General features: G+C 46.1%; 2 protein-coding genes across 5 annotated transcripts in view; both read left to right on the forward strand.

Moving 5' to 3' along the window:
• The first annotated feature begins 1,414 nt into the window (after positions 1-1,414).
• Positions 1,415-4,029, forward strand: LOC142761010 (TOG array regulator of axonemal microtubules protein 1-like). Its single transcript, XM_075864187.1, has 2 exons — positions 1,415-2,974; positions 3,820-4,029. Exon 1 carries the CDS (start codon positions 1,489-1,491, stop codon positions 2,776-2,778), a length of 1,290 nt encoding a protein of 429 aa, XP_075720302.1. The 5' UTR covers positions 1,415-1,488; the 3' UTR covers positions 2,779-2,974; positions 3,820-4,029.
• Positions 4,030-11,001: 6,972 nt separating this feature from the next.
• Positions 11,002-14,373, forward strand: part of MANEA (mannosidase endo-alpha) — a 37,187-nt gene continuing 33,815 nt past the window's right edge. Inside the window, exons 1-2 of one of the 4 annotated variants that reach the window (XM_075862177.1) lie at positions 11,002-11,174; positions 12,400-12,509. The gene's annotated coding sequence lies outside the window, so the exon portion shown is untranslated. Of the gene's footprint in view, positions 11,175-11,199; positions 11,609-12,399; positions 12,510-14,373 lie in introns of those variants that run through there. The other 3 variants (XM_075862176.1, XM_075862175.1, XM_075862178.1) reach the window with 3 other exon arrangements.

Consider the following 14,373-nt stretch of genomic DNA (forward strand, 5'->3'; position numbering starts at 1 on the left):
CGTAACCAAAAAAGGAAATTCTGCCATGGTTTTTTATTGTATTTTTTTTACGGTGTTCACCGTGAGGGATAAATAATATGATATTTTTATAGTTCACGCCTATACGAACGCGATGATACCTATTATGTACAGTTTTTATTTATTTTTTTGTATTTTTTTTATAATTATAAAGGGCTTGATCAGGGAAACATGGCGATTATTGTTTTTATTACATAAAACTTTTATTTATTTATCTAAAACTTTATTTTCACTTTTTATTTTACACATACTTGGGGACTTGAAGATCTGCTCTTCTGATCGCCAGTACAATACACTGCACTACTTGTGTATGTACTTGTGTAGTGAAAGATAGGTATAGATCAGCAGCACAGGATAAATTTTTCAAGAGGGTGCACGTCTCCTGGGTCACAGTCCGAGTGACCCCTCAGTCAAGACAAAGAAGAAATGGAGACAGCACTACCGAATTTTCAAAGTGAAGATCCTTTTATTCCACGGTGCAACGTTTCAGCTCAATACGAGCCTTTCTCAAGCATGCTTGAGAAAGGCTCGTATTGAGCTGAAACGTTGCACCGTGGAATAAAAGGATCTTCACTTTGAAAATTCGGTAGTGCTGTCTCCATTTCTTACTTGTGTAGTGAAGTGTATTGTAACTGTCATTTTACAACTGACAGTTAAGCCTATTACATACTGCCTTGGGCAGGACCTAATAGGCTCCCGTACTTGGCAACCAGGAAGCTATTGCTAGGCTTCCTGGTTGCCATTGCAAACATCAGCACCCTGCGATTTTTCGCGGGGGGCCAATGGGGTACAGATGAAGCTCCCTCCCTCTGTGTCAATCACTTAAATGCCCATGTCGCTATTGACAGCGGCATTTAAGGGGTTAAACGGCGGCGATCGGAGAGAACTGTGATCGCCACCGTTGCAGCGGGATTTCAGCTGTATATTACAGCTGACACCCGCTGAAGATGAAGCGCGCACAGCTCCTGTGCTTCATCCTCAGGGCGTTACATTTGCGGGAACGCACCGCTAAAAGGGACGTACAGTAACGCTGATTTGCGGGAAGAGGTGAAGTAAATTACTTGCTGCACTGGAGATGTACAGGAAAAATAAGATATAGTAAATATTGCAATAAGAGCTCGGTTATTCTGAAATGGGTGATAATAAATAAATATTGGCTGATAATAAATAAATCTTCCCCAAAAAAGATTTAATTTGACAACAATTAAAACAGTAAATATTTTTATCCAGTACTTGTCCTGTTAGGTGTTTTACTTGTGAACAATATTAAACATATTTGTCTATTTTGGAGACAATGGCCCTTTAAGGGAAAAGTTCTACAGGTCTGGCTGATGTCATAGAAGCGTCATGGTGAAACTATTGTATTAGAACTTTGCTTGCTGAGTGCTCTGTACATTGCTGGACTTTCCCTACAGAGAGAAGCAGTGATATTGGTGTGCGCACCAAGTGTTTTAGATAATTTTTTGGAAGATGTGGGCAGAAGACTCCTTTGACAGTAGTAGCTCAGTAACATCCAGCTCAGATTCTGACCTCTCAGATATTTCTTCCATCTGTTATGGCATGAATCAGAAGTACAGCCTAGGTGACAACTTTGCTGACTACCGGGATGTGGCGGCTCAGAGAGTGCTGGCCAGGTTGACCAGCAATCTTCAATTGAGAATCCCTGACAAACATCCGCCATCTGGTGACTTTGGAAAAAAACTGGGTTGGAAAATCCCTAACACCCCAGAACCACCTAAAAGGCCCATAAAAGACACAGAAAAAGAGGTCACCAAGGATATTGGCCAAAGATATAAAAAGTATATTGCAGCAGCCGAAAAGACCTTAGAAGACCTCAGGAATATGAACAATGGGAGGAATTCTCTCCAGGCGTATCCATCAAAACCTTTACCAAAAATAACGCCTGTGAGTACGGTGCAGTATAACAATTCCGATTACCATCAAAGGAACCAGCATGATGAGCCTCCTGCACCTGAGAGAAAGAAGACATCTGTATTACCATCTATAGGACCATCATCAAGTCATCATGCAGTCCAAAACCATAAAGCAACGCACAATAAACAACTAAAGAAGATGTCCCAGTCCAAGATGACAGTTGCTGACGCCTTAATCCTGCTGGAAGACGAGGACTGGGAAAAAAAGATTCGAGGAATTGACACCATCTCATCCTTGATATCGGTCCATCCTGAAGCTGCTGTTCTAATAATACAAAAACTGAGGACAGCAGTAATGAAGGAAGTGACCAACCTGAGATCTGCAGTGTCCCTAGCAGCGATCAAGTGCCTGAACATGATGTTCACAATATTGCAGGCGAACATGGACTGCGACCTCCAGCAAACTGTCCGGGTGTTGCTACACAAGGCCGGGGAATCCAACACCTTTATCCATGAAGCAGTGGACAGCGCTCTGACATCAATGGTGGAAAATGTCAGCCCAGGTCGCGCTCTGACAGCCCTAATAGAGGGAGGACTCTGCCACAACAACAGCAAAGTGAGATCCACCACAGTCAAGCATCTTGTAGGTTTGGTGGACAGAATGGGCCCAGACTTTTTTCTGTCTGATAGAAAAGGGATCACAGATAGGGCAATACCGGCTGTAGTCAAATCTTTACAGGACCGCTGCCCCGAAGCCAGAATGTATGGCAGGGAAATCCTGAGCAGTCTAGCTCCACACCCTAGACTGGGCGCAATGCTGGCAAGGTATGTGCCACCTAAAAACTTAACAGCCATAAAGCTCCTGCTGAAAAAATGTTCCAACTAATCTTTTTTAACCAATGAAAATATTACACGGAGGAGGACTATTACTAGGTACTTATTTAAAAAAGAACTTCAAGAACAAACAAAAATTTACAATTGCTCGTTGGACAAATTAAATTGTGGAGAAGAGAACCAGCTACAGTGTCCTGAGTCATAATCCAAGAACAGCCCTGGTATTACCGTCAGATCCCACTGGCAAGGTATGTGGAATTGGGAAGGATTTATGTGTCTCATTACTTTGTCTTACATACATTTATATACAGTAGTAGTGGTAGTTGTATTTTTTGGAAAAACCCATGTTGGTTACTTTGCCCAAAGTCTATTCATGTCTTATTTTGTTTTCTGCACACATTATTTATTGATTTAATTGGCTACTATGATCACAAAAAATCTTATGAGTTTTCGGGACCCCACTGAATGTGAGAACGGGGTTCCCGGACCCCCTGTTACTTCTCACTGCACCCCCCACAGTGTAGAGGAGCTTGATTGGTGCTGCGTCGAGCATGCGCCACCTGTTCCATTCAATGTCTATGAAAATGACAGAAACAGCTAAGCCCTACACTCAGCTGTTTCCACCATTCCCATAGACTTTCAATGGAGCAGCAGAACGCATGCTCGACCGCCGCTCTATTCAATATCCTCCTCACTGCTCAACCGCAATGAGAAGGACATTGAATAGAGCGGGGGATTCGGGATCCCCGTTCTAATGATCAGTGGAGGTCCCAGCGGTGGGACCCTAACCATAAGGAAATGATCACCTATTCTGTGGATAGATCATAATTTTTGATTCTTGTACAACCCCTTTAAGAGGGTTTTCTACTGATATACAACTATGGGATGACAACTACACATGCCATTAAAATGTGATTGGTGACCACTGAGAGCCCCACCAATCTCAAAAACACGGTTGGCCTGATCCCCATTTTCTTTGCAGTGCAATGCCATAATTACCCAATTGAATCAATATTTATAATAGAATATATGACATTCTGTGTCAATGCTACTGTACCTGTCTGCTCCATGTAACCTGATCCTCTATCCACAGGTCTCTAAGAAGCTTTGAAGCCACACACTGGACCTGCCATCACAGCCGGAGACTTCCAGATGTCCTGGAGGACATAACTAAGGAGTAGTCACTGGAACTGCACGCTGCTGCCCCTGTGTGAGATGCACCTGCCGCAGCCTTTCTCCATCAGATTATATCTATCATTAACGTCTAGAGAAAAGAAGCCCCTCCCCCTCTGGACTATTTTTTTGTGACTAATAAATTTTCCTTTGTGCAGAAAAGAGTGTAATATATTGTATAGTATAATAACCAAACGCTAAGGCTGGGTTCACACGACCTATTTTCAGACGTAAACGAGGCGTATTATGCCTCGTTTTACGTCTGAAAATAGGGCTACAATACGTCGGCAAACATCTGCCCATTCATTTGAATGGGTTTGCCGACGTACTTTGCAGACGACCTGTTATTTACGCGTCGTCGTTTGACAGCTGTCAAACGACGACGCGTAAAAATACAGCCTCGTCAAAAGAAGTGCAGGACACTTCTTTGGACGTTTTTGGAGCTGTTTTCTCATAGACTCCAATGAAAACAGCTCCAAAAACGGACGTAAAAAACGCCGCGAAAACGGCGCGAAAAACGCCGCGAAAAATGCGAGTTGGTCAAAAAACGTCTGAAAAGCAGGGTCTGTTTTCCCTTGAAAACAGCTCTGGATTTTCAGACGTTTTTGGTCACTACGTGTGCACATACCCTTATACTAAAATGTGAACCATCCATCTCTTGTAAAAATGCCAGCCCGTCATGCCAGTGATTTCTCTACTATCTGTCAAGAGATCATTGTCATAGTACAGATATATATATATATATATATATATATATATATATACATACAGGGCAGCCATCAGGGAGGTACTAGGGGTACTGCTATAAGGGGCCCGGCCAAACCTAATTGAAAGGGGGCCAGGCAACTGCCGCGACTTGCCTTTGGTAGCAAAAAAACAGGCCCCTGCAATGGGGCCCGTTCTTTTCACCAAAAGAAAGTCGTGAGCTGCGGGCCCCCCCTCTCGTCATGGGGGCCCGGCCGTCAAACACCGCTTGCGCGCACCCGCGAGCTACCGCGCGCACCTGTGAACACCCGTACGCACCACGGATGGCCGCGTGAACCCGCGAGCGGACACGCGCACCCGCGAGCGCCCACGCACACCGGCGCACACACGACTCACCTGGGCCTCCTCCTCCTCCAGAGCGTAGCTGCGTAAGGAGAGGGGGAGGAGTCAAGTTGCAGCGTGGCGGCAGGCATTCTCCGATCCCCGACATTTTCTGGAGCCTGGAGGTGAAGGACTGGACCTGGAAGACATCGCCTGACAACGAGGACTGGAGTGGGAGCCAGCAGCTCTTCTGACACAGTGACTAAAGTGTCTGAAAGTGCTGATGGCCCTGTTCACACAGAGTATTTTGCAGGCAGAAAAAATCTGACTCAAAATTCCTTAAAGAATTTTAAGGCAGATTTTGACCTGCCCACACTATCTTGCCGCGTTTTTTGCTGCGTTTTTTGCCCGCGGCGATTGAGGACCACAGACCGAAAGCGCAGCGAAAAATGCATTTTCTGCCTCCCATTGATTTTGATGGGAGGTCAGAGGCGGAACTGCGACAAGAAAGGACGTGCTGCTTTTTATTTTTTCCACGACTGGCTCCCATTGATTGCAGATTAAATCAATGGAAGGCGGTTTTGGACGTTTTTTGGCGCTGATTCTGACGCATTGTCCGAGTCAATATCAATCCCCAAAAACTCTGTGAACTGGGCCTTATTGTTAAGGTAGGAACACACTAGGCATGAACGCTGCGGATTTTCTGCAACACATTTCATTGCAGAAAATCCGCAGCGTATTACAGTCGCAGCAGAGTGGATGAGATGTGAACAAATCTCATCCACACACAGCGAAAAAAATTGACCTGCAGTGTGTTTTTTTAAGCCACAGCATGTCAATTTATTCTGCGGAATCGCTGCTCCTTTGTTGCGGAAATGCTGTGGTTCTACCGCAAAAATCACGAATGAGAAAAAAAATAAGTATTTTTTTATTTAAAATTTATAAAAAAGTTTAGACTTCCCCCGGCCGTAGTTTAGGCAACGCGATCCTCTATTCTTAGCACAGCCCGGCTTCCTGTCATGACATTTCATCCCATGTGACTGCTGCAGTGGTCACATGGTCTACAGCGTCATTCAGAAGAGAGAGACGCCTCGCCTAGACTACGGCCGGGGTAAGTAAACTCTTTGTTTCCCTGCAGGATTTCCGCAGTGGACATGCCTCACGAAACCTGCACCACTATTTGGTGCGGTTTTGCTGGCGGAATTCCCTGCGGATAAGCTGTGTAGTTTTACTCAGCATATCCGCCTAGTGTGTCCCTTATGATGTTGCTCCTGGAGCTGCTGCCTGTCTCTAAATAGGCAGTTGGTCCAGTAGAATTTTTTAATTTTTTTATTATTTTTTTGAATCAGCTTTAAAAAGTACAAAACTTTTGTGTTAGGCCTTGTTCACATCTGTGTTGCAGATCTGACCAAGAATACCAGATACAATAGTGCAGCATGCTGCCCTGTTGTTTTCGTTAAAACCACAGACACCCCAGCGGAAATCCGACAAAACCCATTAAAGTCAATGGGTTTAGTTGGCGGCAGGTGTTGTCCGTTGTGCAGCGGAACAGGCGCTTCTTATTTTTCCGTTGTTCTGCTCTGACAGAGGAGAATAACAGAAAGATGAACGCAGGTGTGAACCCAGCCTTACATTTTGGGCAATTTGCGTAAAATAAAACTTGCACTCCCATGCAGGCGGAGCATGTACGGAGCGGCGGTCAAACATGCACTCTGCTCTTTCTGTCATTCCCATACACTTTGAATGAAATGGAAGCGTGCACGCTTGACCGCCGCTCAATTCAATGTCATCCCCCCCACTGTGGGGGGTGCAGTGAGGAGGATCTGGGGGTTTGGGACCCTCGTTCTTATGAACACAAAAAAAAAAAAAGAAAGAATTAGGCCGGATTCACACGAGCGTGCGTGTTTTGCGCGCGTAAAAGGTCCATAAAAGCTCCGTGTGGCAGCAGCGTATGATGCGTGGCTGCGTGATTTTCGCGCAGCCGCCATCATTATGACACTCTGTTTTTATGTTTGTAAACAGAATAGCACGTGGTGCTTTTCTGTTTTCATTCATAGTTTTGACTACTGTAGCGCGCATCACGCGCGGCACACGGAAGTGCGTCTGAGTGCCGTGCGCGATTTTCACGCACCCAGACTTCAATGGGTGCGTGATGCGCGAAAGACGGGCAAGTATAGGCCATGTTGTGAGTTTTACGCAACGCACATACCCTGCGTGAAAATCACTGACGCGTGTGAAAATCTGTGCAGCGCAGCGAGGATGCTTTTGCCGGTGCTTCCAAGCCTATGGAGCTGCCGGTCCCCGCCTGGTCACGCGGCCAAGCTGAAGCCTGCTTGGGAATCCCGAACACCACACACTACCGGAATCCTGCCTAGGATTCCTAAGGTAGGTGTCTTAGGTTGGGAGCTAAGGGACCTCTCGTTAGAGGGGTATTAGCCTAGGCTTTAGGAGGAAAAGAAGGGGGAGTGCACGGACCCCCCGATCTTGCCCCCTGCCCAAGTTTTTCTCCTGCAGCAACACAGGAGCGACGTCTCTCTGCTCCTGACCCTGTAGGGCCAGGAAGAACACTGGCAACTGGGTGGTGGGAGGGGCCTTTTAACCTCTAGGTCTTCCTGTCCCTATAGTGGTCAATAGGGAAACCTCCTGTGGTGCTGTCATGAGGGATGTACTGGAAAGTAAAAATAAATTGTAATAACAAGTATTTCGAAAGTTGCACTAAACACACTGATTATTAAAAAAAAAAATATTTAAAAAACAAAAAACTATTTCAATGGTGTACATATCTGGACACATCTGTACGTTAAAAGTTTGCCTGTGACTAATGGCATACATCACCTATAGGCTCCCATGTTTAAAAACATATATACTGCGCTCTATAATTTTTTGGGCGGATTCCTGCGGGATTAAACAGCATAGGCTACCACGCAATCGCATCTTTTTGAAGAAAAAAAAAAGGTATGCTGACAGAGGCCAAAAGGACACTTTTAGCCTCTATCGGGCTCTTGGAGCTTAATGGAAATGTTTAGCGTGTATGCAGGGACCTTTCCCGACATACAGCACACCCTAAATGTAGGGGCCAAAATGTGATGTGAACTAGTACTCACCTTACCAATCCCCTGCTGTTTCGGTGCCGACGCATCCCAAGTCCTCCAACAGTCTCTGTTATTCCTGATCCAGCGGTGACATTGTGACAAAACTTGTGACCACTGCAGCCGATCACTGGCTGTAGCAGTCACTTGTCGACACCAGAATGTCGCTGCTGTGGACTGTGCTGTGGCTGCAGCAGCAGCAGGGGATTGGCAAGGTGAGTATTACTTCTTGTGTTATTTTATCACACAAGGGGTTGTCTTAAAATTTGGGAATAAAACCACAAATTAATACAAATGCTAAAGGTTATCTATTAGTATGGCATCCCTCCTCAAAGTAGAATCTACAAAATTCCCTAGAAGTAAACAATGCCAGTGCCGCCATCAGGGCAGTACAGGTGGTGCTCAGTAGCCAGGGACCCAGGCTAACGAGTTATTAAAAGGGCCCACACTCACCTGTCAAATGCCCTTTGCCACTGCCTGGGACTTACACATGCTAAATGAATGGGCTATTTAATAGGCAATAGCATATAAACATAGGGCCTATTCATTTCACATGCCCTAAACAGACTTCTGTCCCCCTCCTAAAGGACCCACCAAATGCTTTCCTCCCACAGGGACCCTAAGAATGTCTCTGGTCCTTACCCTACATAATGATCATGTGATTATAACTTATGCGGTGCTGATACTCATTGTGTAAGGGCTGCACTATCCCTGAGACACGTGTACGGCTTATTCACACAGGGCGGATACGCTGCGTAAAGGTACACAGCATATCCGCCCTGGTGGTCACAGGGAATTCTGGCCTAAAAACCGCACCAAATTGTGGCTCAGGTTTTGGGCCAGAATGTCCCCCGCAGAAATCCCGCAGTGAAAAATATGAATATACTTACCATGGCGACGCGTCCCTACGACATCCTGACAATCTGCAGCCCTGGGATATTGTTTCATCCCGTGTGACCGCTGCAGCCTGTGATTGGCTGCAGTGGTCACATGGGATGAAACGTTATCTCCAGAGGCCAGCCTGGACGATGAAGCACAGAATTCTGGGTATTCTGGAAAAGTATATGATTTTTTTTCCCTTCGTTGCAATTTTTGCTGCAGAATCGCAGCTTTTCCTCCACTAAAATCGGAACATCTGCTATTTATTGCGGGCTTTAGCTCGCCATTGAATTCAATGGGGAAAACCTGCAACGAAAAAGCAGCGATTACGCAGATACAATTGAGATGCTGCGGATTAAAAAACCTAACTGCAGGTCAATTTTTGGGCGTTTTTTTCTGCTTATCATTTACGCAACGTGTGGATGAGATTTGTTCACATCTCATCCACTTCTATTATATTATGCTGCAGATTTTCGGCAACGAGATCCGTAGCAGAAAATCTGCAGTATTTGCGCTACATGTAAACTTACCCTACATGTCCGTGTTTTAGTTACCAATTAGGGCATCCTCAGAGACAGTGTGCCTTTCTCCAGATGTATTTGTGGCTGACAATTATGGCGGTTTTTGTGGCTGGAACAGTGTTAGGGTATGTTCACACGCACTAATTACGGACGTAATTCGAGCGTTTTTGCCCCGAATTACGCCCGAAAATAGCTCCTCGATAGCGCTGACAAACATCTGCCCATTGAAAGCAATGGGCAGACGTTTGTCTGTTCACACGAGGCGTATATTTACGCGCCGCTGTCAAATGACGGCGCGTAAATAGACGCCCGCGTCAAAGAAGTGACCTGTTACTTCTTTGGCCGTAATTGGAGCCGTTATTCATTGACTCCAATGAATAGCAGCGCTAATTACGGCCGTAATTGACGCGGCGTTCAAGCGCCTGCACATGCCGGTACGGCTGAAATTACGGGGATGTTTTCAGGCTGAAACATCCCCGTAATTTCAGCCGTAACGGACGCCCTCGTGTGAACATACCCTGAGGGTATGTGCACACACACTAATTACGTCCGTAATTGACGGACGTATTTCGGCCGCAAGTCCCGGACCGAACACAGTGCAGGGAGCCGGGCTCCTAGCATCATAGTTATATACGATGCTAGGAGTCCCTGCCTCTCTGCAGGACAACTGTCCCGTACTGTAATCATGTTTTCAGTACGGGACAGTGGTCCTGCAGCGAGGCAGGGACTCCTAGCATCGTACATAACTATGATGCTAGGAGCCCGGCTCCCTGCACTGTGTTCGGTCCGGGACTTGCGGCCGAAATACGTCCGTCATTTACGGACGTATTTAGTGTGTGTGCACATGAGGGTATGTTCACACGGCCTATTTACGGACGTAATTCGGGCGTTTTTGCCCCGAATTACGTCTGAAAATAGCGCCTCAATAGCGCTGACAAACATCTGCCCATTGAAAGCAATGGGCAGACGTTTGTCTGTTCACACGAGGCGTATATTTACGCGCCGCTGTCAAATGACGGCGCGTAAATAGACGCCCGCGTAGAAGAAGTGACCTGTCACTTCTTTGGCCGTAATTGGAGCCGCTATTCATTGACTCCAATGAATAGCAGCGCTAATTACGGCCGTAATTGACGCGGCGTTCAAGCGCCTGCACATGCCGGTACGGCTGAAATTACGGGGATGTTTTCAGGCTGAAACATCCCCGTAATTTCAGCCGTTACGGACCCCCGCCGTGTGAACATACCCTAACCCCTATGGGGCTTTTTTAGCTGGCACACCCTTATGGGAACATCTGCAGCCTCCTCTCTTATGAGTGAACTTTGAGGACATTGAAACAGTGACTTATGAAAGATTTGCCGTTGTGCACCTAGTGCTATGAATGTATAACTATGAGGAGAGGGGGTATATTTATTCGCGTGCTGAAGGGAATGGGGCCGGGCATCAGTTTACATCAGGCAGTGCACTTATTTGTGGGGGGACGGGACAATCATCTCCATTATTCATATATCTAGCCTATGTCGTCTATGAAGGACGCACTAGAGCTCCCTCAGCCATTACACACGGCGCTGACACGGTCTAAGCTCCTCCCATCAGCCTCTGCGTCACACGGATCCAGGAAGTGTCCGGACTGACTGTGTCTTCAGCTACAGAGGTGGAAGGGGAGCCCGCTGCTCCGTGCAGAGAACCGTGTGCCAGGGCGGTAAAGTACCCACACAACCAGCTCTGCGCCAGTGCATCCTGCATCTGCCGCCATGTTATAGGTGCGCTGTCTGTGTGTAATAAATGGACGTTGCCTGTGTAACGCTCACAGGGGGTGTTTGTGTTTGGCTTGGCATAGAGGACGATATTATACAGGGCAGACCAGAAGTTGGTGCAGGCTTTGTAGTGCCCGATGTTTCTATCCTGGCCAGGACCTGCGTTATATGAATGTTCTATCTTACCCACAGTGTGTATGGTGATGCCGCTGTGACTGGGTTATAGAGGGTTAATAATCACCTGCTGCATAAAGTCCAGTGCGAATGTTCTTTTGCTGGACCTGTTACTGGAATGATTCCAGGGGTCATGCATGAAAGTGTCCGGTCAGCGCCAGAATAATCGAGAATTCGTAAGCAAAACGTGCCAAAAAATGGAGTAGACGTCGAGCAGGAGCAGCAAATGTCGCGTGTTTTTGATGCTTTTTGTGCCAACGCTGAAGGTACGGAAAAGTGTAATGTGAAAGGGGAGTGGCTGAGTTGTCAAAATGCGCCAAATGTATTATAGACATGTACGTGAACCCCAGTGAGGTGGTGTAAGAAAGACATGCGTCTAGAAAGTTGGAAGATGTCTAATTCTATGTTTGCTGTTTTTGGTTAGGCCCCATGCACACGAGCGTAAAAGAACTCTGTAATTGCGGACCCTCCCGGTTTTATTGGCCTTTGGCAGCGCTATGAAAATGTCAGTGCCGTATAACCGTGCTGGGAATTGTGGAGCATGTCTTACTTTTCGGATTTTGCGGGCCGTGCTTCCATACTTTGTATGGGAGCACGGCTTGAAAAACCGGCCCGCGGGTGTCTGCGGCCGGCCGTGCCCGCAATCCTGGTCGGTCTGTTATGGGCACGGCTGTGTGCATGAGGCCTTAATTTGTGCACCCTACAGAATTATTTTCAAATCTCCCTTATTTGTCTCCTAATGATAAACTATATGAGTGTTTCCAGGGGGGTAGCTGAAGGCTCCTGGTGGTCAGAGCTGTAGCACTTGACTTAAATGATCTGCATGTTAACCCTGCTCCGCCGGCCCACCAGCTTCTGTTTGACACATTTTTCCCTATTGGGTCGTTTTCCCATGTGTCGAATAAGTTGCGTAAAAATCATGCAGCGTATCCGACCTGGAACCCGCAGTACATTCCGTGCGAAAAAAATCTCACTTTTTTTTTTTTCTCTTTTTTTCGAATGTAATTTGCGCTGTGAAAAATAACGCTAATACCCCCTCCATCTTCTCTGCGTGTAGTCCGGCCTCCTGCGATGATGTTACAGGCTATGTGACAGGCCGCAGCGGTCATATGGGACGAAATGTCATCCCACGAGTCTGGACTGCAGGAAGGAGAGCATTCTGGGCAAGTACGATTTATTGAATTGTTTTTTTTCCCTGAGTTACGATTTTTTTTTCATTTTATTTTTTTGCGGCGTAGTTGCTGCGATTACCTCGCAAAGGTCGCAACACTTCGCTTTCTGTTGCGAGTTGAATTCAATGGGGAAAACCCGCAACAGAAAATCAGTAGAAACGCAGCATAAATTGACATACTGTAGAATTAAATTAAACAAGTCATTTTTTTATTTTTAATTAGATTAACGAGTAATTATTGTTTCCTTTACCTTTGTGCTTTTTCCACATTATTTCAAACAGGTAATTTATTTATTTATTTTGTATTTTTGGTAGTGTAGTATTTTAGCTTAATAATGTATGGCAAACACCGAAATGAGACTTTTTTTTTTTTTTTAATGTCAGTTCGTTGCATGTTTGTGCGTTTCTTAATATATATTGGAATGAATGTACTGTGTCTAAGGCCCCATGCACAGGGCCGTGATTTTGATCTGCAATTACAGACTGTAATTGCGGATCAAAGTACGGACCCATTCATTTCTATTGCCCACGGACACCTTCCCGTATATTTACGGGAAAGTGTCCAGGCCATAGAAGTGACCCGCAAAAAATAGAACATGTCCTATTTTTTTTGTTTTGTTTCCCCGTGCTCCTATAATTCATAACGAAAAGAAAAGTAACGTAAATAAAAAATGGGCACTGTAGCCAATTTACTTTCACAGGCTCAGGCAGGTTGATGAGATGATAGTGATAGGAGTGTCTATGTACAGCGACAATACGCTCTCCTGACACCTTATATCTATCATCTGATCAACTTGACTAAGGCCCCATGCACACGACCGTAAAAACTCCCGTAATTACTGTCCCATAGACTTCTGTTGGCCACGGGTACCTCCCCATATGCTTACGGGAAGGTGCCCGTGCCGTTGAAAAAGATAGAACATGTCCTATTTCAGGCCGTAATTACGGCACGGGCAGCCCATAGAAGTCTATGGGGCTCCCGTAATTACAGGTGACTACGTGTGTGCACCCGTAATTACGGGAGCGTTGCTAGGCGACGTCAGTAAATAGTTACTGTCCAGGGTGCTGAAAGAGTTAAACGATCGGCAGTAACTGTTTTAGCACCCTGGACAGTGACTTCCGATCACAATATAGATAAAGCTGTAAAAAAATAAGACGCTCATACTTACCCAGAACTCCCTGCTTCTTCCTCCAGTCCGGCCTCCTGGGATGACGTTACAGCCCGTGTGACCGCTGCAGCCAATCACAGGCCAATCACTGGCTGCAGCGGTCACATGGACTGCCGCGTCATCCAGGGATGTCGGGCTGGATGTCAAGAGAGGGACGCGTCACCAAGGCAACGGCCGGGTAAGTATGAATTTCTTTTACTTTTATTACGGAAAGGGCTGTCCCTTCTCTCTATCCTGCACTGATAGAGAGAAGGGCTGCCGATTAGTGCAGTCCAATTTTGCAGCCAAAAACGTGCCCGTAAATACGGGTGGAATACGGATGACACCGGACCCGTATTTACAGGCACGGGTCCGTAAATACTGGTGTAATACGGGTCGAATACGTGTGACCAAGGGCCCGTATTTACGCCAGTATTTACGGGTGGACAAAAATACAGTCGTGTGCATGAGGCCTAAGCCTGTGAAAGTAAATTGGCTACCGTGCCCATTTTTAAAGTAATGTACTTGGCATTTTAAAGTGATCTTACAATTCTAAATAAACACAATTTAACTAAACTAATAACGCCCAACAGTTGTACTGCTCATGTCTTTTATTGTGCACATTGGGTAAACCGTCACATTTGGAGGGAGATAAAGTAAAGTTACTTTACACGGCCTGATATGGGCCGTGAAAATGAGCGCCGACCAACGA

Source organism: Rhinoderma darwinii, chromosome 4 (genome assembly GCF_050947455.1).
Source record: "Rhinoderma darwinii isolate aRhiDar2 chromosome 4, aRhiDar2.hap1, whole genome shotgun sequence".
NCBI classification, from domain to species: domain Eukaryota; kingdom Metazoa; phylum Chordata; class Amphibia; order Anura; family Rhinodermatidae; genus Rhinoderma; species Rhinoderma darwinii.